At 44.7% G+C, this 25,680-nt stretch overlaps 2 protein-coding genes across 2 annotated transcripts in view; one reads left to right on the forward strand and one right to left on the reverse strand.

Annotated features, from left to right (window-relative positions):
* Nucleotides 1-73: 73 nt before the first annotated feature.
* On the reverse strand, nucleotides 74-808 carry LOC109169119. Its single transcript, XM_019317992.1, has one exon. The coding sequence runs from the start codon at nucleotides 806-808 to the stop codon at nucleotides 74-76; it is 735 nt and encodes a 244-aa protein (XP_019173537.1).
* Nucleotides 809-843: 35 nt separating this feature from the next.
* The window catches only part of LOC109169120, a 48,592-nt gene continuing 23,755 nt past the window's right edge, over nucleotides 844-25,680 (forward strand). Inside the window, exons 1-2 of the mRNA XM_019317993.1 lie at nucleotides 844-861; nucleotides 1,179-1,364. Coding sequence (XP_019173538.1) covers nucleotides 844-861; nucleotides 1,179-1,364 — 204 coding nt within the window. The remainder of the gene's footprint in view (nucleotides 862-1,178; nucleotides 1,365-25,680) is intronic.

Here is a 25,680-nt window from a genome sequence, read left to right on the forward strand (position 1 = left end):
TATCAAACGCTGCGTTTCAAGCCTTATAGAAAGGGTTCATTACAATACCCTCTCCTTAAACCCAACCTTGTCCTCAAGGTTTAAAACTGGGAAACTGAGACATGAGATGGTGGTATTCTTCCCATGTAGCTTCTTCTGGAGATAGGTTGGCCCATTGTACCAATACTTCTACTAGGGCTGCATTGTTTCTCTTCAAGATCCTTCTTCCCAAAATAGCCACATGTTCGGTTAGTGGTTGTCCATCAGGCCCAACCAGTGGTGGTTCCAATTGGACTGATCTGCCATGGCTGACTCTCCTCTTGAGTTGAGATACATGGAAAACTGGGTGGATCAGGGCCCCAGCTGGAAGCCTTAATCTATAAGCCACTTGCCCAATCTTCTCTAACACTTCATAGGGTCTAAAGAACTTAGAGCTGAGCTTGACACATTTTCTGATGGCCACAGATATCTGTCTATATGGTTGCAGTTTCAAGTAGACCCAATCACCTATCACAAATGACCTCTCTGATCTATTTTTATCAGCATAATGCTTCATTCTCTGTTGTGCTTGCCCCAAGTTATCTTTAAGTATGGATAACATGTGTATCCTATTATGTATCCAGCTCTCTGATCTCTCATTAGCTGACCTGGATGCATCATTGATGGCTAGTTGTGGAGGTGGGTATCCATACAAGGCTTGGAAGGGGGACATTTTTAATGAACTGTGGTAGTTAGTATTATACCAATGTTCTGCTAGGGACAGGCTAACTCTCCCATTGTTGGGGTTTATGTGAGCATACACATGCATCTGAGGTAAGTTTCCAGGCATCTATTGAGCCTTTCTATTTGCCCATCTGACTGGGGATGATAAGCAGTACTCATGTGCAACTTAGTTCCCATTCTTCTAAAAGTCTCTCTCTAAAATTTACACTAGTACAAAAAACATCAATAAAATTGAATAATTCGCGTCCAAAGTTTGAACTTTGGACGCCAAAAGTGTAATGCGGTGGCATTTTTGTAATTAAAATGCCACTATATAATTTGTTTTTATTATTTTTTTTAAAATTAAAAAGAACTGGCGTCCAAAGTTATAGAACTTTGGACGCCTATTATTAACCCGTCCAAATAATAAGAGTCCAAAGTACGAAACTTTGGACGCCTATTAGAGTTCCAAGATTATACCCGTTCGTCTTCATCAGTTTCTTCGTCGCGACTTCTCCAAAACCCTCGCCTCCACAGCCCCGTTCGTCTTCACCACTCCAAATCCCCATCTTCCGCCGCCGCTCGTGGTCTCCACAGCCATCGTCATCGCCCCCATTGTCGTTGATACAGAGCTCTCGCTGCCGCCGTCGCTCATCGACTCCTCCATCGCCGGCGGTCTCAATGTTATGACCTTAGAAGATGAAACCAAAGATTTGGGAATCAAGAGAGGAAGGCAGAAGGAGAAAGATCAAAATAATTCTAAGTGAGGGAAGTCGGGGGACCAATACGACATCGTTTGAAGGCAGCGGGTAGGAGCCGTTATTTCACTTAAGCAAACGACGTCGTCGGATGCGTTGGTTGGGCGGAATTTAAACGAAGCACAAAACGTCGACGTTTGGAGTATAGCCGTTGGAAGAAGATACCAGACGACGTCGTTTCAAAGCTAGCTTGCTGAATAGGATTGCAGCTGAGAAAGCGGAAGTTTGTTATGTTATTTTGTTTGTATTAGCCTAGATATATAGATATTTTTCTGCATTGAGATGTTTTTATGCTTATGCTTTATGAAATCACAAACCCTAGCTTTTCTTTACCCCTAAATTCTATTCTCTGCTTCTTTATCTCCTTCTGGATCCTTGGTTTTGTTTGGAATTTTGTTTTTAAAATTTCAGGTTGTGACATTTTGGTATCAGAGCTCACCATGGTTACTGCATCGACAACAGCCATGGAGGAAAGGATTAGCAGACTGGAAGCCATAGTTATGGAGCAGGGCAGTAGCTTGACAGAAACTAGACAAGCAATGGAGGATAATACCCAAGATCTGAAGGCCCATATACAGCGTTTGGAGAATAATATGCAGATTTGGAAGGATGAAATTGTTGAGCTGCTATGGCTCAATAGACCACCACCACCCTCTATGGAGCCATCCTCAGTTCATGGGCAAGCTCACCACACTCAGTTTAGTCCTGGAGAAGGCAGTGCTGAACCTGGGAGGAGGCAGGGAAAGGAACCTGCTATGGAGGTGCCACCTGAAGTGGAGGAGGTTTCTGAAGAAGAGGAAGGGTTAGGAGAGAACTTCATTGCCCAACCTAGGAACCTTATGGCAGCAGAAAGGCCTTGGGGACCAAGGAGAGTTCATTTTGATGCTAGGCCAAGGCAGAACAACCTAGGAGGGGATCAAATGATGAGGTATAAATGTGAATTTCCATTGTTTGATTATGATAACCCTAGGCTTTGGGTGGTAAGATGTGAGAGGTTTTTTATGCTAGCTAGAATACCCAGGGAAGAAATTATGCATGTTCTATGTGTTAATTTAACTGGTAAAGTGGCTCTGTGGTTTGAGGCTTATTTGAATGGGCTTAGAGAAGGTTTCCAGTGGAATTTGTTTGCCATAGCTGTTTGTAAAAGATTCTGTGATAGTCAAGGGGATGTGATGGAAGAGTTTTCCAGCTTTAAACAATGGGGGAGTGTAGTGGATTTTTCTGATAAGTATGAGGAATATAAGGGATTACTATTGCAGAATTACCCTACTTTAACTGATCAGTACTTTCTAGATAGCTTTGTGGTAAGATTGAAGCAGCAATTAAGGTGTTTTGTAAGAGCATCCAGACCAGCTAACTTAGAGGATGCCATTTGGTTGGCAAGGCAATTTGAAAAGGGGCTCAAGGGGGGAGACTTTCAAAGAAATAATCCTCCTGTGACACAAAAATCAACCTATACTACCCAAAGAACACCAACCAATTCCAGATCCTACAACCCAAAACCAAATGAACCAAACAGAAACCAAACTAGCCAAAACACACCCAGAACCACCTCATCCAATACCTTACAATCTAATGCTAGGACCCCTGAGGTCAACAAGTTCAGGGACCAACTAAGGGAGCAAAATAGATGTTTCAAGTGTTTTGAACCATGGAATCCCTGACACAAGTGTAAGGGACCTACTTTCAACATAATAGAGGGTCAGGAATCACTAGAGAACGCATCAGAAGATGGTGAGGATCCAAATGAGAGTTCTGAAACAATAACAGCCCCAGAGACAGATGAGATTGAAGTAACTATGAATGCTGTGATTGGAGGAGAGGGGTTTAATACCACCAAATTGTGGGGTTCCATCAATAAGCAACCAGTTACAATATTGGTAGATAGTGGAAGTACTCACAGTTTTGTTGATCCCAGGGTGTTAGACCAGCTAAGAATTGTGGTGGATAGGGCAGAAACTCTCATAGTTACAGTGGCTAATAGAGAGAAACTGAGTTGTGAGTCTATGTGTAAAGGGCTGAGATGGCAGATTCAGAAGGAAGAATTTAAAATGGACATGAGAGTCCTTAAGTTGGGAGGATGTGACATTGTTCTTGGTATGGATTGGATTGATATTTATGCTCCAATCCAGTTGCATACCAGGCCACCAGGCATTTCATTTCACAAGGAGGGAAAGAAGGTTCTATTGAAGGGTTTAACCAAGAATATTAGTTTGCAACAAGCTATTAATTAAGAAGGAGGTTAGGAGATGGCAGAAAGAAGGGGTACAAGGCTATATGTTACAAGGATTATTGCAGGAAATCAGCCCTATGGATTTGACAGAAGGAAATCAGCCTGAATTGTCTGCTCTTTTGCTGGATTATCAGAAGTTATTTGAAGAACCAAAAACTCTTCCACCATAGAGACCATTTGATCATGAGATACCATTAGTTCCAGGAGCCAAGCCAGTCAATTCCAAGCCATATAGATACTCCTATTTGCAGAAGAACACTATTGAGAAGATGGTAGAGGAAATGATGACAGCTGGAATAATCTCACCAAGTACTTCCCCATTTGCCTCTCCTGTGTTGCTGGTGTAACACCCCCCAAAAACAAGACCTAAAAACAAGTCTTAACACATGCAGATTAACAACAAAACACTAGCACAGCGGAAGATAGAAAGATAACAGGATAAAAGGAATCCAAAACGGGGTGTTAAGCCACGTATACCACACTTGGCATACGCTACGGCGACAATCTGCAAGTGTATCACTATCCCAAAAACACCAAACTAGAACAATCTAAAGACATTGGCACACAGGCCTCAAAAACACTGTCTAAAGATACAGGTGCTAAGCTACCGGCTCTAGACATCGCGCTCGACTACGCATCACCTGAAAGATACAAAGATAAACATCGGGACGACGCCTGGTCAGCGAAAGATGCTGGTAACCCACCAATACCGTTAAGTATCATAAATAGGTAGATATATAATATGAAAACCATTTTCGAAACAGAATACATATATATAAGTCAAAAGCCAAGATCAAAGGACAACACAAGACTCACCACTCGCAAGGATAACACCGGGAACACATCCCAACAACAAAGGTTAACCACACACAAGGATAAAGACTCACCCAACGGCAACAAATGCCAAAACACCACAAGACTTCGTGACTACACACGTCACGAGAGAAGATCACACAACAACGGCTTCACAAGCCCTCGTGTCACACATCATGAGTTGATATGCCTTCCTTATGCCCTGTTCCAACCTTATGGTTACCCCCAACCTTGTACCTTCAAAGCCAACCATTACCTCCAGAAAACCCCTGTACAGCCAAGTCCAACCTTATTCCGCCGAGACCGTCGTCCCCCACCTATAACCACCAACGAAAACCCACCAATTCACGGCAACACATGCCCGGATAACACAATGTTATCCCCCAAACACGTGGACTCAGCCACAACTCCATAATCACGTCACGGCCACCACGAGGACCGCTGCAATACCTTGGTGACTAGCGTCCCATACCACTAATCGTGCAATCCAGGTAAAGCCACACACGCACCACCACTCACACGAAACAAGCAACGGATTGCAAAAGAGGTATGAAACATACTCAATCAAGAGACGGGTCACCACCCAACGACAACAACGATGCTAGCATTAGGATAATAACTAGCAAGCTCAACAACGGGGAGACTCAAGATAGTTCCGAGGAACACACAAGACACCACACGGTTCAACGAAACACAATGTTGAACACTTAGCACGATTCACAACACCAAAGATCCTACATGGATACCTACCATAAAGCTCTAGACCTACGAAACATCAAGAAGACGCTCAAATAGTTCCACAAAAGAACATCGGGAGGCCAAAAGATCAAAGACCGAGACAAACAAATCACGGGGAACAAATCCCATCACAACACCAACCATGTACCCGCGGGTGGATCCACAGGTAGCGCCCCACCCGTGGTTCCGCCCGCGGGAACATATTCCCACAGGCTATGTACCCGCGGGTAGGCCGGCGGGTGGTGCCCCGCCTGCCGTTCCGCCCGCGGGAACACTCCTGTTCCACAACAAATCCCTTCGGGGATTTTCTTCTCCAAACACAAATTCAAGTCCAAAACATGCCAAATCTCACCAAACACAACAAAATGATTTGAACCAAGGAAAATGCCAAGCAATGGCACAAAGGAATCCTAAACACAAGCTCTAGATATGCAATATCACAAGATAAATGCATAAACACTCACATTTCATAGCAAAACACATATAGAAGCCAAGAAATCATATATAAGTAAGCAAAATAGGTTTTGTAGAGCATGAGTTACCTCTTGAAGACCAAAAGACTCTTCTTACACCACAACAAGCTCTCCACTAAGCTCACTAGCCAAACCCACTTCAAGATCAAACCAAAAGATCATAAAGATCCAACCTTTAAGAAAAAGACAACCAAGATGGAACCAAAAAGACTAGACAAGCTTAGATCTTACCCTTCTAGATGCCAAAATAGAGGAAAGATTGAATCTTGGGAGCAAAACTTGGAATCTTGACAAAGGCTTCTTTTGGCTTGAAGAACAAGCTACACTTCTATTCTAGAGAGAAGGTAGAGATATTTTCTAGGAAATGTAAGGGATGAACAATGAAGAAGTCTTCTAGGTTTAGGTTACAAAACTAGCTCTTGGTGAAAAGACAAGGATACCCTTACTAACTCTTAAAAAGTGTAAGGAACAAGGGAACTCCTCTCAAAGCACAAGGTACAGCACCACTTAAAGATTGACTAGTCAAATACTAGTCCTTGAGTATTAAAAATCAGGATTTTAGGAATCAATTCCTCAAAAGAAATAGAATTAATTACTCAATTAATTCATGGTTTGGAGTGTGGATTTTTGGGGTGTCACATCCTCTCCTCCTTCAAAAAAGTTTCGTCCCCGAAACTTGGGTGCAACGAATTAAGAACGAAAGGTAACAAGGAAACAAAATTGTGACAAGATGTCCAAGAATATCCCTTTTGGTCAAAAACTCCAAAAGTTCTCACAAGGTTCCAAGGCAATGAGAAAGACATTACGAATTCAAGGACAGGCAAGAGGTCAACAAACGGATAGATTGGGCATCAAGAACTCTACCCTCAACACAACAACCAACTTCTAGACAACAACTAAGAACTAAACTACTAACTCAAACACCAACTAACACACTAGCTAAACAACAAGGCAACAAACAAAACAAGCAAGCACACAAAGCACACAACAACCAAACACCAAGCTACAAAGGCTAAGAAACAACAAAGAAGAAGCGAACGGGGTTACCACAACACCACTAGAACTCTTCACTCTCCGACTCTTCGGCCTCTTCAGACTCTTTTTCTTCGGTTTCAACTCTGTGACTAGAACTAGCTTCAAACCGATCCAGCCTCTGATGCACTGCGGCAAACTGCGACCTCACAAACGCAAAACCTTCGGCGATCAAACTGTTCTGCTGACGAAGCAAAGAGGCGACATCCTGCCTTCTCTTGGTGCGAACTTCTTCCCTTCTACGGCGTTCCTCACTGTCTGATTCACTTACTTTAGCCTCAGCGGTCTCCGGTGCTCTTTCCTCTTCTTCCTGATCTGCTTCTTCCTCAACTTCTTCGTCACCACCCAAACTCTGGACTGCAAGGCTCAACTTCCTGGCATGAATCTCAAGCCCAGCAGCTAACTCTGCTCTCTCAACAGGTGCTTTCCTAGCAACCTCTTCAAGCGTGATGTACTCACCACTATCCAACTGAAACAGATTACAACTCCGGAGATTGGCGGTATCCAACACCATCTTTCCCACAGCCTTCGAGGGTCAACCATTCACACTAACACCTTTCTTAACCAAGATCCAACTTAGCACCATGCCATACGGCAAACTCTTCCGGTTGTGATCCCGGCAAAACACCATGTGTTGCATCATCAAAGCAGGCAGATTGAACTTAACCATATTCTTCAAACAGAAAGCAAAGGTACACTCCAACTTACCCAACAAACTGCTCTTGTTGTTGTTAGGCAACAAACAATCTGACACCAACATCACCAAGATCCTTTGTTTCGCAGACAACCACTTCTTCTCCGGCCTAGAGGCTTGAGTGAAACCACTCGTACGGCCAAACAGATAACTCAAATAGTCACGGTACCCCATGGTATCCGTACTAATCCAAGAATGACCACTGTACTGAGCCACTTCGGTAGCAGACAAACTCAACAACTGAGCTAACCTCTTCTCAGACAACACAACCTTCACACCTCTCACCTTAGAGGTGATCTCAAGCCTTTCACCTTCCTTCGTCACAACCATGTGACGGTAAAACTCCTTCACCAAACTCGGGTAAGTCTTGGCCCTTATGGCGAGAAAACCATCTAGCAAACCTTGAAACTTAAGCAAATCCAACAAGGAACTTGAAAAAGATTCCGGGTCAAAAGCTTTACCTTCAAGCACAAGGTAGTGGGCATCCACCCATTCCGCTTTTCTTGCCAAACTTGACCTTCTAGGCATGGTGAAAGATGATCCAAAGCTCAACAAACAAAGCCCACAACTTCTTCTTCTTCTACCACACTCTCGCGGCTCTCCCTCTCTCGCTGCTCTCTCTCTCTCTCTCTCTCGCGACTGCTCAGCGGCACGACACACAGCAGGACGGCGGCGGCGACGGGACGGCGAGGCTCCGGCGGCGAGGCGGCGGCGAACGGCGACGGGCAGGTTGGTGGTGGCGGGTTGCGAAGGAGCGACGGGGTGGGGTGGCTTCGGGTAGCTCACGGGTAGGGAGAAGGAAAAAGAAGAAGAGAATTTTGGGGAAAGAAATTAGGGATTTGGGTGAGATTGGGGAAAAAGATGATTAAATTTGGGGATTTTGAACGAATTGGGATTTAAGGTTTAAAAAGAATTAAAATGGGTTAGGTTTTAAGAAAGATAATTAGCTCAAGTGGTTTAAAGGTTGGGTAGAAAAGAAATAGGCTAAGGTTCAAAACTCAAAGGCTACAAAGAAACATTAGGCTCAACTTTTAGGCTACACAAGGAAAGATTTTGGTAGGGGTTGGCTATTTTTTTCCAAATCAAAGAATACTTGGAAAATTTAGGGAAAAGCACAAGGAATTGTTGTAAAAACAACCAAGTCCAAAGGTGAAAGAATTGGGCTAAGCACAAGATAACTCAAGGATAGATGGCTACCACAAACAAGATGCCAACTAAAGAAAACACTTAGCAAGAAAAGAGTCTATACTAAGCATCCAACGAAAAACAAGCAAGGGAAACAAGCCAAGTCTATACTAAGCATCCAACGAAAAACAAGCAAGGGAAACAAGCCAAGGATTGCCAAACAAAGACAACTACGAAACACAAGATAGCACCCAAAGCAACAAAGAACACAAAGACAACTACGAAACGTAAGATAGCACCCAAGGCAACAAAGAACACAAAGCTCTCGGGGGCACAAGGATAGGCTCAAAACAAGGGTTACCTGCTAACTCCTCCTCCACCAGACCCTCCGACTCCGCCTGCGAACGCGCCATCACAAAAACTCTCCTCGGCGGCCTAGCTCCAACAGCTCCACGACCTGAACTCCCTCCTAGTGCTCCTCCACTCCCGGGGGTAGCGGTAACGCTCTCTGACCGACAAGCTGAGGACACTCCGCAACTCTATGACCAACAACCCCACAGCGAAAACACTTAAACGCCTGGCCATAACAAACTTGACCCGGATGCACTTTCCCACACTTGCGACAACCAACCGACTTAGCTTGAACCGGAGGCTTCATCCTAACTGGTCCTTGAGAAGAAGATGACACAACTCTAGCCGGAAAACTCCGTCGGGGCTTCTTGAAAGCAAAAGAACCACCACTCTCAACTCTCTTCCTAGCCAACTCAAGCGAACTCTTCTGAAGCTGCTGAACACGAAACAGATCCGCGGCACACAGATACGCATCCTTGAGGGAACTGGGTCTACTCACCGTCAACGCTTTTCGTGCCTCATAATTCAGACCGGCAACGAAACGCTCAACTTTGGCAAGCTCTGTAGGCCCAACACCCTCGCGAAGTGCGCCAGCTCTAAAAACTTCTTGTGGTACTCCACCACAGATAAGGGTCCTTGCTGCAGATGAAGGAACTCATCAAAAATGGCGGCTCACACATGCGCTGGGTAGAACCTTTCGCGCATCCTGTCCTTGAGCGCGGTCCAATCAAACCCAGGCTCTTCAAGAAAGGCCGGACTCTCGTGAACCCACCACAGATCAGCTTCTTGGCAGAAGTAGAACGTTGCCAGTTCTACTCTACTCTCTTCGGGACAACCCACCACGGTAAAAATCATATCAAACACCCGTAGCCACTCTTCAAGGACTACAAGGTCTTTTTCACCAGCAAAGGAAGGCGGCCGATGCCCAGACACTAAACGACCCACATCGCGGTGCCCAACCGGAGGCGGAGGCGGTGCAGCTTGATTGTTGTTCAACAGAGCTTCACTGAGCGACTGCATCGTCTGCGTCAACTGATGGAGATTCTGGGCGAGCTGCTCGTTGGTCGGGGTCTCTGGGGAGCGGGCGCGAGGACGAGGAGGCATCGCACTTCTGCTACAACAACAAGGTTACCACAAAAAGCAAGCAAGTAAGACAGAAAACAACACACATCTCACCGCGCAACCTAGAGTCCTAAACTTAACACTTAGCTTCTTAAGGTCGCTTAGAGGTCTCAAAACACACTTAAACACTTAGAAAGTCTAGACTTAACTCTTCCTAGGCTCTAAACCAAGGTTCAAACCTAGGCTCTGATACCAACTGTAACTCCCCCCAAAAACAAGACCTAAAAACAAGTCTTAACACATGCAGATTAACAACAAAACACTAGCACAGCGGAAGATAGAAAGATAACTGGATAAAAGGAATCCAAAACAGGGTGTTATGCCACGTATACCACACTTGGAATACACTACGGCGACAATCTGCAAGTGTATCACTATCCCAAAAACACCAAACTAGAACAATCTAAAGACATTGGCACACAGGCCTCAAAAACACTGTCTAAAGATACAGGTGCTAAGCTACCAGCTCTAGACATCGCGCTCGACTACGCATCACCTGAAAGATACAAAGATAAACATCGGGACGACGCTCGGTCAGCGAAAGATGCTGGTAACCCACCAATACCGTTAAGTATCATAAATAGGTAGATATATATAATATGAAAACCATTTTCGAAACGGAATACATATATATAAGTCAAGAGCCAAGATCAAAGGACAACACAAGACTCACCACTCGCAAGGATAACACCGGGAACACATCCCAACCACAAAGGTTAACCACACACAAGGATAAAGACTCACCCAACGGCAACACATGCCAAAACACCATAAGACTCCGTGACTACACACGTCACGAGAGAAGATCACACAACAACGGCTTCACAAGTCCTCGTGACATCACACATCACGAGTTGATATGCCTTCCTTATGCCCTGTTCCAACCTTATGGCTACCCCCAACCTTGTACCTTCAAAGCCAACCATTACCTCCAGAAAACCCCTGTGCAGCCAAGTCCAACCTTATTCCGCCGGGACCGTCGTCCCCCACCTATAACCACCAACGAAAACCCACCAATTCACGGTAACACATGCCCGGATAACACAATGTTATCCCCCAAACACGTGGACTCAGCCACAACTCCATAATCACGTCACGGCCACCACGAGGACCGCTGCAATACCTTGGTGACTAGCGTCCCATACCACTAATCGTGCAATCCAGGTAAAGCCACACACGCACCACCACTCACACGAAACAAGCAACGGATTGCAAAAGAGGTATGAAACATACTCAATCAAGAGACGGGTCACCACCCAACAACAACAACGACGCTAGCATTAGGATAATAACTAGCAAGCTCAACAACGGGGAAACTCAAGATAGTTCCGAGGAATACACAAGACACCACATGGTTCAACGAAACACAATGTTGAACACTTAACACGATTCACAGCACCAAAGATCCTATATGGATACCTACCATAAAGCTCTAGACCTACGAAACATCAAGAAGACGCTCAAATAGTTCCACAAAAGAACATCGGGAGGCCAAAAGATCAAAGACCGAGACAAACAAATCACGGGGAACAAATCCCATCACAACACCAACCATGTACCCGCGGGTGGATCCACGGGTAGCGCCCCACCCGTGGTTCCGCCCGCGGGAACATATTCCCACAGGCTATGTACCCGCGGGTGGTGCCCCGCCTGCCGTTCCGCCCGCGGGAACACTCTTGTTCCACAACAAATCCGTTTAGGGATTTTCTTCTCCAAACACAAATTCAAGTCCAAAACATGCCAAATCTCACCAAACACAACAAAATGACTTGAACCAAGGAAAATGCCAAGCAATGACACAAAGGAATCCTAAACACAAGCTGTAGATATGCAATATCACAAGATAAATGCATAAACACTCACATTTCATAGCAAAACACAAATAGAAGCCAAGAAATCATATATAGGTAAGCAAAATAGGTTTTGTAGAGCATGGGTTACCTCTTGAAGACCAAAAGACTCTTCTTACACCACAACAAGCTCTCCACTAAGCTCACTAGCCAAACCCACTTCAAGATCAAACCAAAAGATCATAAAGATCCAACCTTTAAGAAAAAGACAACCAAGATGGAACCAAAAAGACTAGACAAGCTTAGATCTTACCCTTCTAGATGCCAAAATAGAGGAAAGATTGAATCTTGGGAGCAAAACTTGGAATCTTGACAAAGGCTTCTTTTGGCTTGAAGAACAAGCCACTGTTCTATTCTAGAGAGAAGGTAGAGATATTTTCTAGGAAATGTAAGGGATGAACAATGAAGAAGTCTTCTAGGTTTAGGTTACAAAACTAGCTCTTGGTGAAAAGACAAGGATACCCTTACTAACTCTTAAAAAGTGTAAGGAACAAGGGAACTCCTCTCAAAGCACAAGGTACAGCACCACTTAAAGATTGACTAGTCAAATACTAGTCCTTGAGTATTAAAAATCAGGATTTTATGAATCAATTCCTCAAAAGAAATAGAATTAATTACTCAATTAATTCATGGTTTGGAGTGTGGATTTTTGGGGTGTCACAGCTGGTTCCAAAGAAGGATAACTCTTGGAGGTTTTGTGTGGACTACAGGGCATTGAATGGCATCACCATTAAGAATAAGTTTCCCATACCACTTATAGAAGATATTTTTTCAGAATTGGCCCTTGCTAAGGTTTTCACTTAGTTAGATCTAAGAGCTGGGTATCATCAAGTGAGGATGAAGCAAGGAGAAGAGTTCAAAACAGCTTTCAGAACCCATCAAGGACTATATGTGTAACACCCCGTGTTACGATCCCTAAAAACTAATTAATCATTTAACCAATTACCCAAAAGAAAGAATTAAATCACATAATTAATTAGGAATGGCCCACCATAGTCCATGGGCCCTTATCCCTAAACCCAATCCTTAGTCCTAAAAGGAATAGAGTTAGCAAACCTATAGTAATTAGGCCCTAAGTAAGACTCTTAGATATATAAATAGGGAACATAAGGAGGCACCTAGAACTCCCACCACAATAATCTCTAACCACACCAAGAATTCCAATAATTCCCCTAGGAGAAATCAAGAAAGAAGAAAGCTTAAAGAAAGACCCTTCATAGCCAAGGAATCAATTAAGGCTAAGAGGTAACCCATGTCTCAACAAAACCTATTTTCATAGCTATGATCCCCCTCTTAGGATTTCCCCATATTATTGTGTATTGATGATTTGTGATATTATTATTGATGATTGGTGTGATGATTCCATGGGTGATCTTGATGATGAGAGGTTCTTGATAATTATGGTGTTCTTGATGATTATATGACGTTCTTGATGATTATATGATGTTCTTGATGATTGTAGGATGTTCTTGGTGTTTATGTGGTATTCTTACCGAATCTTGATATTAGAAGATGAATTGTGTCCTTGTTGATTTAAAAGTGATTAGAACCCTAGGATCTATCGTATGATATTATTCTTGGTGTATTGGGTGGGAAATTGCATGTTTGGGTGTTAATTATGTTTAGAAAAGCATGATAGGTTATGTGCCGTATGTTCCTCGCTTTGATCCGTCAATTGTCTACGTGTTGTTGTCAATTGTGTTTAAAAGTGTCTAAGCATGGTTCCGGGTTCCACAAAGGTTCCCGGGGCATTTTTGGTGATGAAAGAGTCAGTGGGGGGTAGGGGTGTAACACCCCGTGTTACGATCCCTAAAATCAATTAAATCATTTAATCAATTGCCCAAAAGAAAGAATTAAATCACAGTAATTAATTAGGAAAGGCCCACCATAGTCCACGGGCCCTTATCCCTAAACCCAATCCTTAGTTCCAAAAGAAATAGAATTAGCAAGCCTATAATATTAGTTCCTAACTAAGACTCCTAAATATATAAATAGGGGGCTTAAGAGGCACCTAGAAACCCCCCACCACAATAAACGTTCCACCACCCCAAAGAGCTCCAAGAATCCCCTTAGAAGAAATCAAGAAAGCAAGAAAGCTTAAAGAAAGACCCTTCATAGCCAAGGAATTAATTAAGGCTAAGAGATAACCCATGTCTCAACAAAACCTATTTTCATAGCTATGATTTCCCCCGTAGGATTTCCCCATATTATTGTGTATTGATGATTTGTGATGTTATTATTGATGATTGATGGGATAATTCCATGGGTGATCTTGGTATCGGGAGATTCTTGATAATTATGGTGTTCTTAACGATTACGTGGAGTTCTTGATGATTATATGTTGTTCTTGATAATTGTATGGCATTCTTGATGCTTATGTGTTATTTGTACCGAATCTTGTAATTAGAAGACGAATCGTATTCTTGTTGGCATAAAAGTGATTAGAACCCTAGGTTGTATTGTATGGAATTATTCTTGGTATATTGGGTGGGAATTCGCATGATTGGGTGTTTATTATGTTTAGAAAAGCATGATAGGTTATGTGCCGTTTGTTTCCTGATTTTGATACGTTAATTGTCTACGTGTGTTATCAATTGCGTTTGAAAGTGTCCAAGCATGGTTTCGGGTTCCACAAAGGTTCCCGGGGCGTTTCTTGATGAAAAGAGTCAGTGGGGGGTAGGGGACCCGCCACCTTCCCGCGGCCTTCTTGGGCAACGCCGGCAGCGGGCAGTCGGCGGGCGGGCAGCTGCCCGTCGGGCACCCGCTGCCCGGAATGGCTGCCGCCGGCGGGCAGCCGGCGGGTGAACCCTCACCCACCGGCTACCCGCTGGTTTGCACCCCAATTGGGGATTTTGGCTTCCCCGTTTGATGTTCCCCCGACCCCCGTGGTGTCCCAACGGACTCCGTCTATTGTGCCTATGTCTAGTTTGATTTTCGGGTACCGTTCGTAGGTCGTATGAGTCTTGTATATTGCATGCTAGTTGAATTGGTACCCCGTTGACCTAGGTGAAAGAAGTATGAACCCCTTAGGACTATTCTTAGTATGTGAAGGATCACGCATAGGTTTTGTTATACGTTTTCTCCCCCTTCCCAATGTGTTAATATGGGTTGCATGTGCTTGCTATATGTTATGTGTGCATGTTACCAAGACTTGGTTGAGATCAATCGGGCTATACGGGCAGTCGGGTGGGCTGAGAACCATACTGGCTGTTAACCAGGCTGGTAGAGACCGGTCAGGTATATAAATATTATATAGGACTAAGATCCACTATACGGGCAGTTGAATGGGTTGAGAACCATCCCAACTGTTAACCAGGCTGGTAGAGACCGGTCAGGTATATAAATATTATATAGGACCGAGGTCCACTATACGGGCAGTTGAATGGGTTGAGAACCATCCCAACTGTTAACCAGGCTGGTAGAGACCGGTCAGGTATATAAATATTATATAGAGCTGCGGCTCATTGGTCGGTTGCGATCGACCCCTCCGTGCTGTGAGACGGGGCAGGGTGCTGCGGGGCCGTGTCAGAGCTATATGCGCTGACCCTCATGTATGGGCATGCGATTGGTCTTGTGGCGCCAACAAAGTGTGCTATGTGATGAAGTATGGATGAGTTGTTGTTATGAGTATCTTGGGGATGAGACTATGAGATTTATACAAGGGATTGTATATGTTGGGTTATGATTATTAATGGTGCTTATCTTATCTGTCTTGCTTGTTGTAAACTGTATATGCTCGGTATAACTGCTGTCTGTGCTTAGCCCTATCTGTTGAGTCTATCCCTGTTTTAAAAGCTAGAGTTCGTAGGAGATATCCTCATGTTCAAAATGACTTTTCATATATCTATATATATATCTATATGTATTGTATTTCAACGCGTTGGAGTGGGTTACCAGCATCTCTCGCTGAACAGATATATTTGGCTTTCAGGCATAGACGAGTAGATCACTGGAGCGCGCTAGAAGCTTGGACGTAGCTTAGATAGTTTTTCCCTTCCGGCCTGCGTGCCATGATTTAGTATTGATACCTTTGAGGATATTAGTTAGTTAGCCTGTGCACCTGAGTTCTCTAGCTCAGGTGTGGCATAGCACCCCATACTCTTGTATTATGTTTTGGGATTTAATGAGATTTCACCTTTATTTTATAAGTTTTAAATATCCTGAAAATCTGGGGTGTTACAAGGGGACCTCGAACTAGCCGCCATCATGTTCGCACTAAAAATTTGGAGGCATTACTTATATGGGGTGCAATGCAAGATTTACACGGACCATAAGAACCTAGAATACATCTTCACCCAGAAGGACCTAAACATGAGACAGCGAAGGTGGTTAGAACTCATAAAGGACTACGACCTGGACGTCCAATACCACGAGGGAAAAGCTGACGTTGTGGCGGATGCCCTAAGTAGGAAGACTAGCCACGCCCTCAACACCACCTGGATCCTACCGGACCAGCTGTACAGGGACTTCCAAAGACTGGATTTGGAAATAATAAAGCAAGATCAAATCTACCCCGACGCCCACTTGCTCAACGCACAAGTCATACCTACACTCTTCGAAGAAATCAAAATAGGACAACAGCAGGACCCGGAACTAGATAAGATCCGCCGCGACCTGACCCAGGGGAAAGAAGGGCCCTTCAAAATACACGAAGACGACAGTCTCCGTTACCAAGGAAGGTGGTGCGTGCCCTCAACGCACCCCCACTTGAAACAACAAATCTTGGAAGAAGGACACAACTCCCCATACTCAGTTCACCCAGGAGGTGACAAACTATACCAAGACATAAAAAGGTCGTTTTGGTGGCCCAACATGAAAAAGGAGATTGCGGATTTCGTGGCCAAGTGCCTGAATTGCCAAAGGGTGAAGGCCGAACGATGCAAGCCCAAGGGACTCGTACAACCCCTTGAGATACCACAAGGGAAGTGGGATTCCATATCCATGGACTTTGTCGGAGGATTACCCCCAACAAAGACCGGCAAGGATAAGATTTGGGTCATAGTAGACCGACTAACCAAAACGGCGCGATTCATCGCTATGAATGAAACGTGGACAATGACGCAACTAGCCCAAGCCTACTTGAGTCGAGTAGTGAAGTACCATGGAGTTCCCCGAAACATCGTATCCGACAGAGACTCCAGGATCCTATCACAATTCTGGAAATCCATGCAACTAGCCTTGGGAACACAACTAAAGCTAAGCACCGCCTTCCACCCCACCACGGACGGCCAGACCGAGAGAACCATTCAAACTCTCGAAGACATGCTAAGAGCCTGTGTGTTAGAATTTCAAGGGACATGGGAGGAACACCTAGACCTCATCGAATTTTCATACAACAATAGCTACCACGCAAGCATACGTATGGCACCCTACGAAGCTCTATACGGACAAAAGTGTAGAACCCCCTTATGTTGGCAAGACATGGTCGACCCAATAGCACTAGGGCCCCAACACCTACAAGATGCCATCACCAAGATCAAGCACATCCGGGAAAGGATGAAGACTGCCCAGGACCGCCAGAAGTCCTATGCCGACCTAAAATGGAAACAAGCCGAGTTCAACACCGGGGACAAGGTTTGGTTGAGAATCTCGCCCACACGGGGGGTGATGAGATTCGGAAGAAAAGGGAAGCTCAGCCCACGATTCATCGGCCCCTACGAGATCATAGAAAGAGTTGGGAACCTAGCCTATCGCCTCGCGCTACCCGTTGAACTAGAACGAGTACACAACGTATTCCACGTATCCCAGCTAAAGAAATACGTGCACGATCTGAGACATGTACTTCAACCCGAGGTTGTGGACCTCGGCGAGTCGCTAGTATACGAAGAAAAACCCGTGAGAATCCTTGACACCAAGACGAGGACCACACGACGTCGAACCATAGAAATGGTGAAAGTTCTCTGGACCCATCATGGGACCGAGGAAGAAACATGGGAACTCAAGGACACGATGAGGGAACGCTACCCCGAACTTTTCGCACCAGGTAACTCGGAAGAAGTCACTCGACAAGGACCAAGTTTCGGGGACGAAGCTTCCTGTTAAGGGGGGGGGGGGGGAGAGTGTAACACCCCGTGTTACGATCCCTAAAATCAATTAAATCATTTAATCAATTACCCAAAAGAAAGAATTAAATCACAATAATTAATTAGGAAAGGCCCACCATAGTCCACGGGCCCTTATCCCTAAACCCAATCCTTAGCTCCAAAAGAAATAGAATTAGCAAGCCTATAATATTAGTTCCTAACTAAGACTCCTAAATATATAAATAGGGGGCTTAAGAGGCACCTAGAAACCCCCACCACAATAAACGTTCCACCACCCCAAAGAGCTCCATGAATCCCCTTAGAAGAAATCAAGAAAGCAAGAAAGCTTAAAGAAAGACGCTTCATAGCCAAGGAATTAATTAAGGCTAAGAGGTAACCCATGTCTCAACAAAACCTATTTTCATAGCTATGATTTCCCCCGTAGGATTTCCCCATATTATTGTGTATTGATGATTTGTGATGTTATTATTGATGATTGATGGGATAATTCCATGGGTGATCTTGGTATCGGGAGATTCTTGATAATTATGGTGTTCTTAACGATTACGTGGAGTTCTTGATGATTATATGTTGTTCTTGATAATTGTATGGCGTTCTTGATGCTTATGTGTTATTTGTACCGAATCTTGTAATTAGAAGACGAATCGTATTCTTGTTGGCATAAAAGTGATTAGAACCCTAGGTTGTATCGTATGGAATTATTCTTGGTATATTGGGTGGGAATTCGCATGATTGGGTGTTTATTATGTTTCGAAAAGCATGATAGGTTATGTGCCGTTTGTTTCCTAATTTTGATCCGTTAATTGTCTACGTGTGTTATCAATTGCGTTTGAAAGCGTCCAAGCATGGTTCCGGGTTCCACAAAGGTTCCCGGGGCGTTTCTTGATGAAAAGAGTCAGTGGGGGGTAGGTGGGGGTAGGGGACCCGCCACCTACCCGCGGCCTTCTTGGGCAACGCCGGCAGTGGGCAGCTGGCGAGCGGGCAGCTGCCCGCCAGGCACCCGCTGCCGGCGGCGGGTGAACCCTCACCCACCGGCTACCCGCTGGTTTGCACCCCAATTGGGGATTTTGGCTTCCCCGTTTGATGTTCCCCCGACCCCCGTGGTGTCCCAACAGACTCCGTCTATCGTGCCTATGTCTAGTTTGATTTCCGGGTACCGTTCGAAGGTCGTATGAGTCTTATATATTGCATGCTAGTTGAATTGGTATCCCATTAACCTAGGTGAAAGAAGTATGAACCCCTTAGGAATATTCTTAGCATGTGAAGGATCACACATAGGTTTTGTTATACGTTTTCTCCCCCTTCCCAACGTGTTAATGTGGGTTGCATGTGCTTGCTATGTGTTATGTGTGCATGTTACCCCGATTTGGTCGAGATCAATCGGGCTTTACATGTAGTCGGATGGGCTGAGAACCATACCGGCTGTTAACCTGGCTGGTAGAGACCGGTCAGGTATATAAATATTATAGGACTGAGGTCCACTATACGGGCAGTTGAATGGGTTGAGAACCATCCCAACTGTTAACCAGGCTGGTAGAGACCGGTCAGGTATATAAATATTATATAGAGCTGCGGCTCATTGGTCGGTTGCGATCGACCCCTCCGTGCTGTGAGACGGGGCAGGGTGCTGCGGGGCCGTGTCAGAGCTATATGCGCTGACCCTCATGTATGGGCATGCGATTGGTCCTGTGGCGCCAACAAAGTGTGCTATGTGATGAAGTATGGATGAGTTGTTGTTATGAGTATCTTGGGGATGAGACTATGAGATTTATACCAGGGATTGTATATGTCGGGTTATGATTATTAGTGGTGCTTATCTTATCTGTCTTGCCTGTTGTAAACTATATATGCTCGGTATAACTGCTGTCTGTGCTTAGCCCTATCTGTTGAGTCTATCCCTGTTTTAAAAGCTAGAGTTCGTAGGAGATAACCTCATGTTCAAAATGACTTTTCATATATCTATATATATATATCTATATGTATTGTATTTCAACGCGTTGGAGTGGGTTACCAGCATCTCTCGCTGAACAGATATATTTGGCTTTCAGGCACAGACGAGTAGATCACTGGAGCGCACTAGAAGCTTGGACGTAGCTTAGATAGTTTTTCCCTTCCGGCCTGCGTGCCATGATTTAGTATTGATACCCTTTGAGAATATTAGTTAGTTAGCCTGTGCACCTGAGTTCTCTAGCTCAGGTGTGGCATAGCACCCCATACTCTTGTATTATGTTTTGGGATTTAATGAGATTTCACCTTTATTTTATAAGTTTTAAATATCCTGAAAATCTGGGGTGTTATAAGGGGACCCGCCACCTACCCGCGGCTAAAGATGGCGTCGCCGGCAGCGGGCAGCTGCCCGCCGGGCACCCGCTGCCCGAAAAGGGCTGCCGGCGGCGGTTGAACTCTCACCCACCGGCTACCCGCTGGAAAAATACCCAATTTGGGATTTTGGCTTCCCCGTTTGATGTTCCCCCGATCCCCGTGGTGTCCCAATGGACTCCGTCTGTCGTGCCTATGTCTAGTTTGATATTTCGGTTACCGTTTGTAGGTTGTATGAGTTTTATATATTGCATGCTAATTGAATTGGTATCCCGTTGACCTAGGTGAAAGAAGTATGAACTCCTTAGGATTATTCTTAGTATGTGAAGGATCACGCATAGGTTTTGTTATACGTTTTCTCCCCCTTCCCAATGTGTTAATGTGGGTTGCATGCGCTTGCTATGTGTTATGTGTGCATGATACCCCAATTCGGTTGCGATCGGATTGGTTGTTCCTGGGCTGCGGTTCAAAAGCTGGCTGCGTTCAGATTTTCACTCTTGGGCTGCGGTCCACCGTTTGGTTGCGATCAAACGTTTCTACATGAGCTGCGGTTCATATTTCCTCGCTGCGGTCAGATGACATACTCCTGGGCTGCGGTCCACTGTTTGGTTGCGATCAAACTATGATGAGCTGCGGTTCATCGGTCGGTTGCGATCGACCCCTCCGTGTTGCGATACGGGGCAGGGTGCTGCGGGGCCGTGTCAGAGGTATATGCGCGGACCCTCATGTATGGGCATGCGGTTGGTCCTGTGGTGCCAACAAAGTGTGCTATGTGATGAAGTATGGATGAGTTGTTGTTATGAGTGTCTTGGGGATGTGACTATGGGATCTATACTGGGAATCGTATATGTTGGGTTATGATTATTAATTGTGCTTATCTTTACCTGTCTTGCCTTTTTGTAAACTGTATATGCTTGGTATAACTGTTGTCTGTGCTTAGCTCTATCTGTCGAGTCTACCCCTGTTTTAAAAGCTAGAGTTCGTAGGATATATCTTCATGTTCAAAATGGTTTCCGTATATCTATATATATCTCTATATGTATTGTATTTCAACGCGTTGGAGTGGGTTACCAGCATCTCTCGCTGAACATATATATTTGGCTTTCAGGCACAGAGGAGTAGACACTGGAGCGCGCTAGAGTCTTGAAGCGTAGAAGTAGATAGTTTCCTTTTCGGCCTGCGTGCCACGCTTATATATTTACGTTATTGAGGATATTTGTTAGTTAGCCTGTGCAACTGAGTTCTCTAGTTCAGGTGTGGCATAGCACCCCGTACTCTTTATATTATGTTTTGGGATTTAATGAGAACTTACCTTTATTATATAAGCTTCAAAAGTTTAAAAATTTCGGGGTGTTACAGTTGGAATCAGAGCCTAAGTTTGACCCTAGGATAAGACTCTTAAGATCGGACTTTAGGACACTAGGCTGGAACTCTAGGTATTTAGGAACCTAGAACCCCCACCACAATAATCTCTCACCAACCAAAGAGCTCCAAGAATCCCCTTAGAAGTAATCAAGAAAGCAAGAAAGCTTAAAGAAAGACCCTTCATAGCCAAGGAATTAATTAAGGATAAGAGGTAACCCATGTCTCAACAAAACCTATTTTCATAGCTATGTTTCCCTTCTTAGGATTTCCCCATATTATTGTGTATTGATTATTTGTGATATTATTATTTATGGTTGGTGGGATGATTCTATGGGTAATCTTGATGAGGAGAGGTTCTTGATAATTATGGTGTTCTTGATGATTATATAACGTTCTTGATAATTATATGGTGTTCTTGATGTTCTTAATGATTATATGAGGTTCTTGATAGTTATATGATATTCCTACCGAATCCTGATTTTGGAAGATGAATTGTGTTCTTGTTGATTTAAAAATAGAACCCTAGGTTATATCGTGGAATTCGTATGATATTATTCTTGGTATATTGGGTGGGAATTCGCATGATTGGGTGTTGGTTATGTTTAGGAAAGCATGATAGGTTATGTGCCATATGTTTCTTGATTTTGATTCGTTAATTGTCTACGTGTGTTATCAATTGCGTTTGAAAGTGTCTAAGCATGGTTTCGGGTTCCACAAAGGTTCCCGAGGCGTTTTTGGTGAAAAAGAGTCAGTGGGGGGTAGGTGGGGGTAGGGGACCCGCCACCTACCCGCGGCATAGTTGGGCAACGCCGGCAGTGGGCAGCTGCCCGCCGGGCACCCGTTGCCGAGAATAGTGCCGCCGGCGGGTGAACCCTCACCCATCGGCTACCCACTGGTTTGTACCACACTTCGGGATCTCGGCTTCCCCGTTTGATGTTCCCCCGACCCCCGTGGTGTCCCAACAGACTCCGTCTATCGTGCCTATGTCTAGTTTGATTTCCGGGTACCGTTCGAAGGTCGTATGAGTCTTATATATTGCATGCTAGTTGAATTGGTATCCCATTAACCTAGGTGAAAGAAGTATGAACCCCTTAGGAATATTCTTAGCATGTGAAGGATCACACATAGGTTTTGTTATACGTTTTCTCCCCCTTCCCAACGTGTTAATGTGGGTTGCATGTGCTTGCTATGTGTTATGTGTGCATGTTACCCCGATTTGGTCGAGATCAATCGGGCTATACATGTAGTCGGATGGGCTGAGAACCATACCGGCTGTTAACCTGGCTGGTAGAGACCGGTCAGGTATATAAATATTATAGGACTGAGGTCCACTATACGGGCAGTTGAATGGGTTGAGAACCATCCCAACTGTTAACCAGGCTGGTAGAGACCGGTCAGGTATATAAATATTATATAGGACAAAGGTCCACTATACGGGCAGTTGAATGGGTTGAGAACCATCCCAACTGTTGACCAGGCTGGTAAAGACCGGTCAGGTATATAAATATTATATAGAGTTGCGGCTCATCGGTCGGTTGCGATCGACCCCTCCGTATTGTGAGACGGGGCAGGGTGCTGCGGGGCCGTGTCAGAGCTATATGCGCTGACCCTCATGTATGGGCATGCGATTGGTCCTGTGGCGCCAACTAAGTGTGTTATATGATGAGATAAGAAGGATTGATATTGTGACTTTTATGGAAAACGTGACCATAGGATTCTTGCTAGTAAACTATACATGTTTAATTGTGATTATTGGTTGTGTTTATCTATAACTGTGCCCTATGTCGAGAATCGTATATACTTGGTTATGACTGTAGATTGTGTGTACCCCTATTTGTCGAGTCGGTTCCCTGATTTGAAAGCTAGAGTCTCTTAGGATATATCTTCATGCTTCGAAAGAACTTTTCGTATATCTATGTATATATATATATATATATATATATATATATATATATATATATATATATGTATGTATTGTATTTCAACGCGTTGGAGTGGGTACCAGCATCTCTCGCTGAACAGATATATTTGGCTTTCAGGCACAGAAGAATAAGTCACTGGAGCGCGCTAGATCTTGGAACGTAGAAGTAGATAGTTCCCTTTCGGCCTGAGTGCCATGTTATGCATTTACTTTGTTAAGGATATTAGTTAGTTGGCCTGTGCACCTGAGTTCTCTAGCTCAGGTGTGGCATAGCACCCCGTACTCTTTATGTTACATTTTGAATTAATGAGATTTCACCTTTATTTTATAAGTTTTAAACGTCCTGAAAATCTGGGGTGTTACAGTTGGTATCAGAGCCTAATTTGACCCTAGGATAAGACTCTTAAAACCAGACTTTAAGACATTAAGCTTGAACTCTAGATATTTAGGAACATAGGATCCAAGAACCTTAGGACGCGCGGTGAGATTGTGAAACCTACACATAACCTCTCCTCCCTTACCTGAAGAAAACTTTCCCCCGCTTATCACGTCAAAGAAGGACACCAAGCCCCAATTTAAAATTCTTATAAACGTTGACTCAGGAAGACGACAGCATGGCACCCAACAGAAGACAATCAAGGACTCCAGAACCCGCCGCACACGACCCCCTAACCCAAACACTAGAACAACTAACACAAGTCGCTCATGCACTAAGCGACGTGGCTCTCCGCAACAACAGGCCCCCACCACCTCCATCGAACGCAAACGCAGACTTCGCCCGACAAGTCTCTAACCATCGACCACCCACGTTCTCAGGAGAAGAGGATCCCGTAATCCTGGAGGAATGGATCCGAACCCTCGACAAAATTCTCGGGTTAGTAGAATGCCCAGAAGAACGCCGCGTGGAGATAGCTTCGTTCTACTTCGGACACGAGGCCAATCTTTGGTGGATCCACGAGGGTCCCACTTACCAACAAGAACCGGGGTTCAACTGGGAACAACTCAAAACGCGACTACGAGAGCGATTCTATCCAACACACGTAAGAGCATCCATGTACGAAGAGTTTCTCCATCTGAAACAAGGGACAACTACCGTTATGGAATACCACAAACGAATCCTTGAACTAGAACGCTTCGCACCAGAACTAGTCCCCACCGAGGTAACCAAAATAGAGAGATTCGTATCGGGCCTCAACTTTGAAGCCCGAAAAGCACTAGTGGTAAGCAGACCTCGGACTCTCAATGAGGCTTACTCCAGTGCCGCTAATCTCTACCGAATCCAACTACTCCAACGCGGGGTTCAGGAGCAAATATGAAAGAGGAACCCTGGAGGAGGGGCACCACCAGTAAAGAGAACGAGAAACGACGCCAACACAAGACCAAGTAACCTGACCAACCAAAGGCCACCTCTGGGGAACAACGACGCTAGCGCCAGAAGCTTTCCTTGCCCGAAATGCAACAAGAACCATAGAGGCAAGGATTGCATGGGCAATCCCTTGCGATGCTTCAACTGCGGAGAGGAAGGACACAAGGCCTTCCTTTGCACCCAACCCCAAAGACCACGCACTACCACCATGGGACAACATGGGGGCACCGCTCATCGAGGAAACTACGACGCTCCCCGAAAAATATTCGTCATGAGCCGTACTCAAGCCGACCTCGGGAACGAGAGCAATCTCGAGGAAGGAAACCTAACCCCAGAAGACGAGGACCACGCAAACCCCGTGGGAGAAAACCAAGAAGACGAATTCTGTCTAGGTTCGGTTGGCAATTTCTTGTAATCACCTTCGTGGTAGAACTACTTATTTAGCTTAATTACTTCGGAGATATTATAAATATAAGAATGGTTCGAAATTCGGTCCTATTTACGGGGATAGAACTAGAACTATACAAACTAGCCAAGTCTCACCACTAGAAGACAAAAGAAGGAAAAAGACAGGGGCCCCATCATCAAAGGGCCTAGTGTTACCAATGAAAATTGAACTCTTGACCTTCCACTTAAGTAACCAAGACTTTAACCACTAGCCCATAAGTGTTTCTTGAAACCTCAAGGGAACACTCCCTTGTTAAAGCCCCTACAAATCCCTAAAACCCACAAAATCCCCAAATCAAAAACCCTTCTTCTTCTTCCCTTTCTCCTTTTTCTTCCCCACTCCCTTCC

Source organism: Ipomoea nil, unplaced genomic scaffold (genome assembly GCF_001879475.1).
Source record: "Ipomoea nil cultivar Tokyo-kokei standard unplaced genomic scaffold, Asagao_1.1 scaffold3251, whole genome shotgun sequence".
Taxonomy (NCBI): Eukaryota; Viridiplantae; Streptophyta; class Magnoliopsida; order Solanales; family Convolvulaceae; genus Ipomoea; species Ipomoea nil.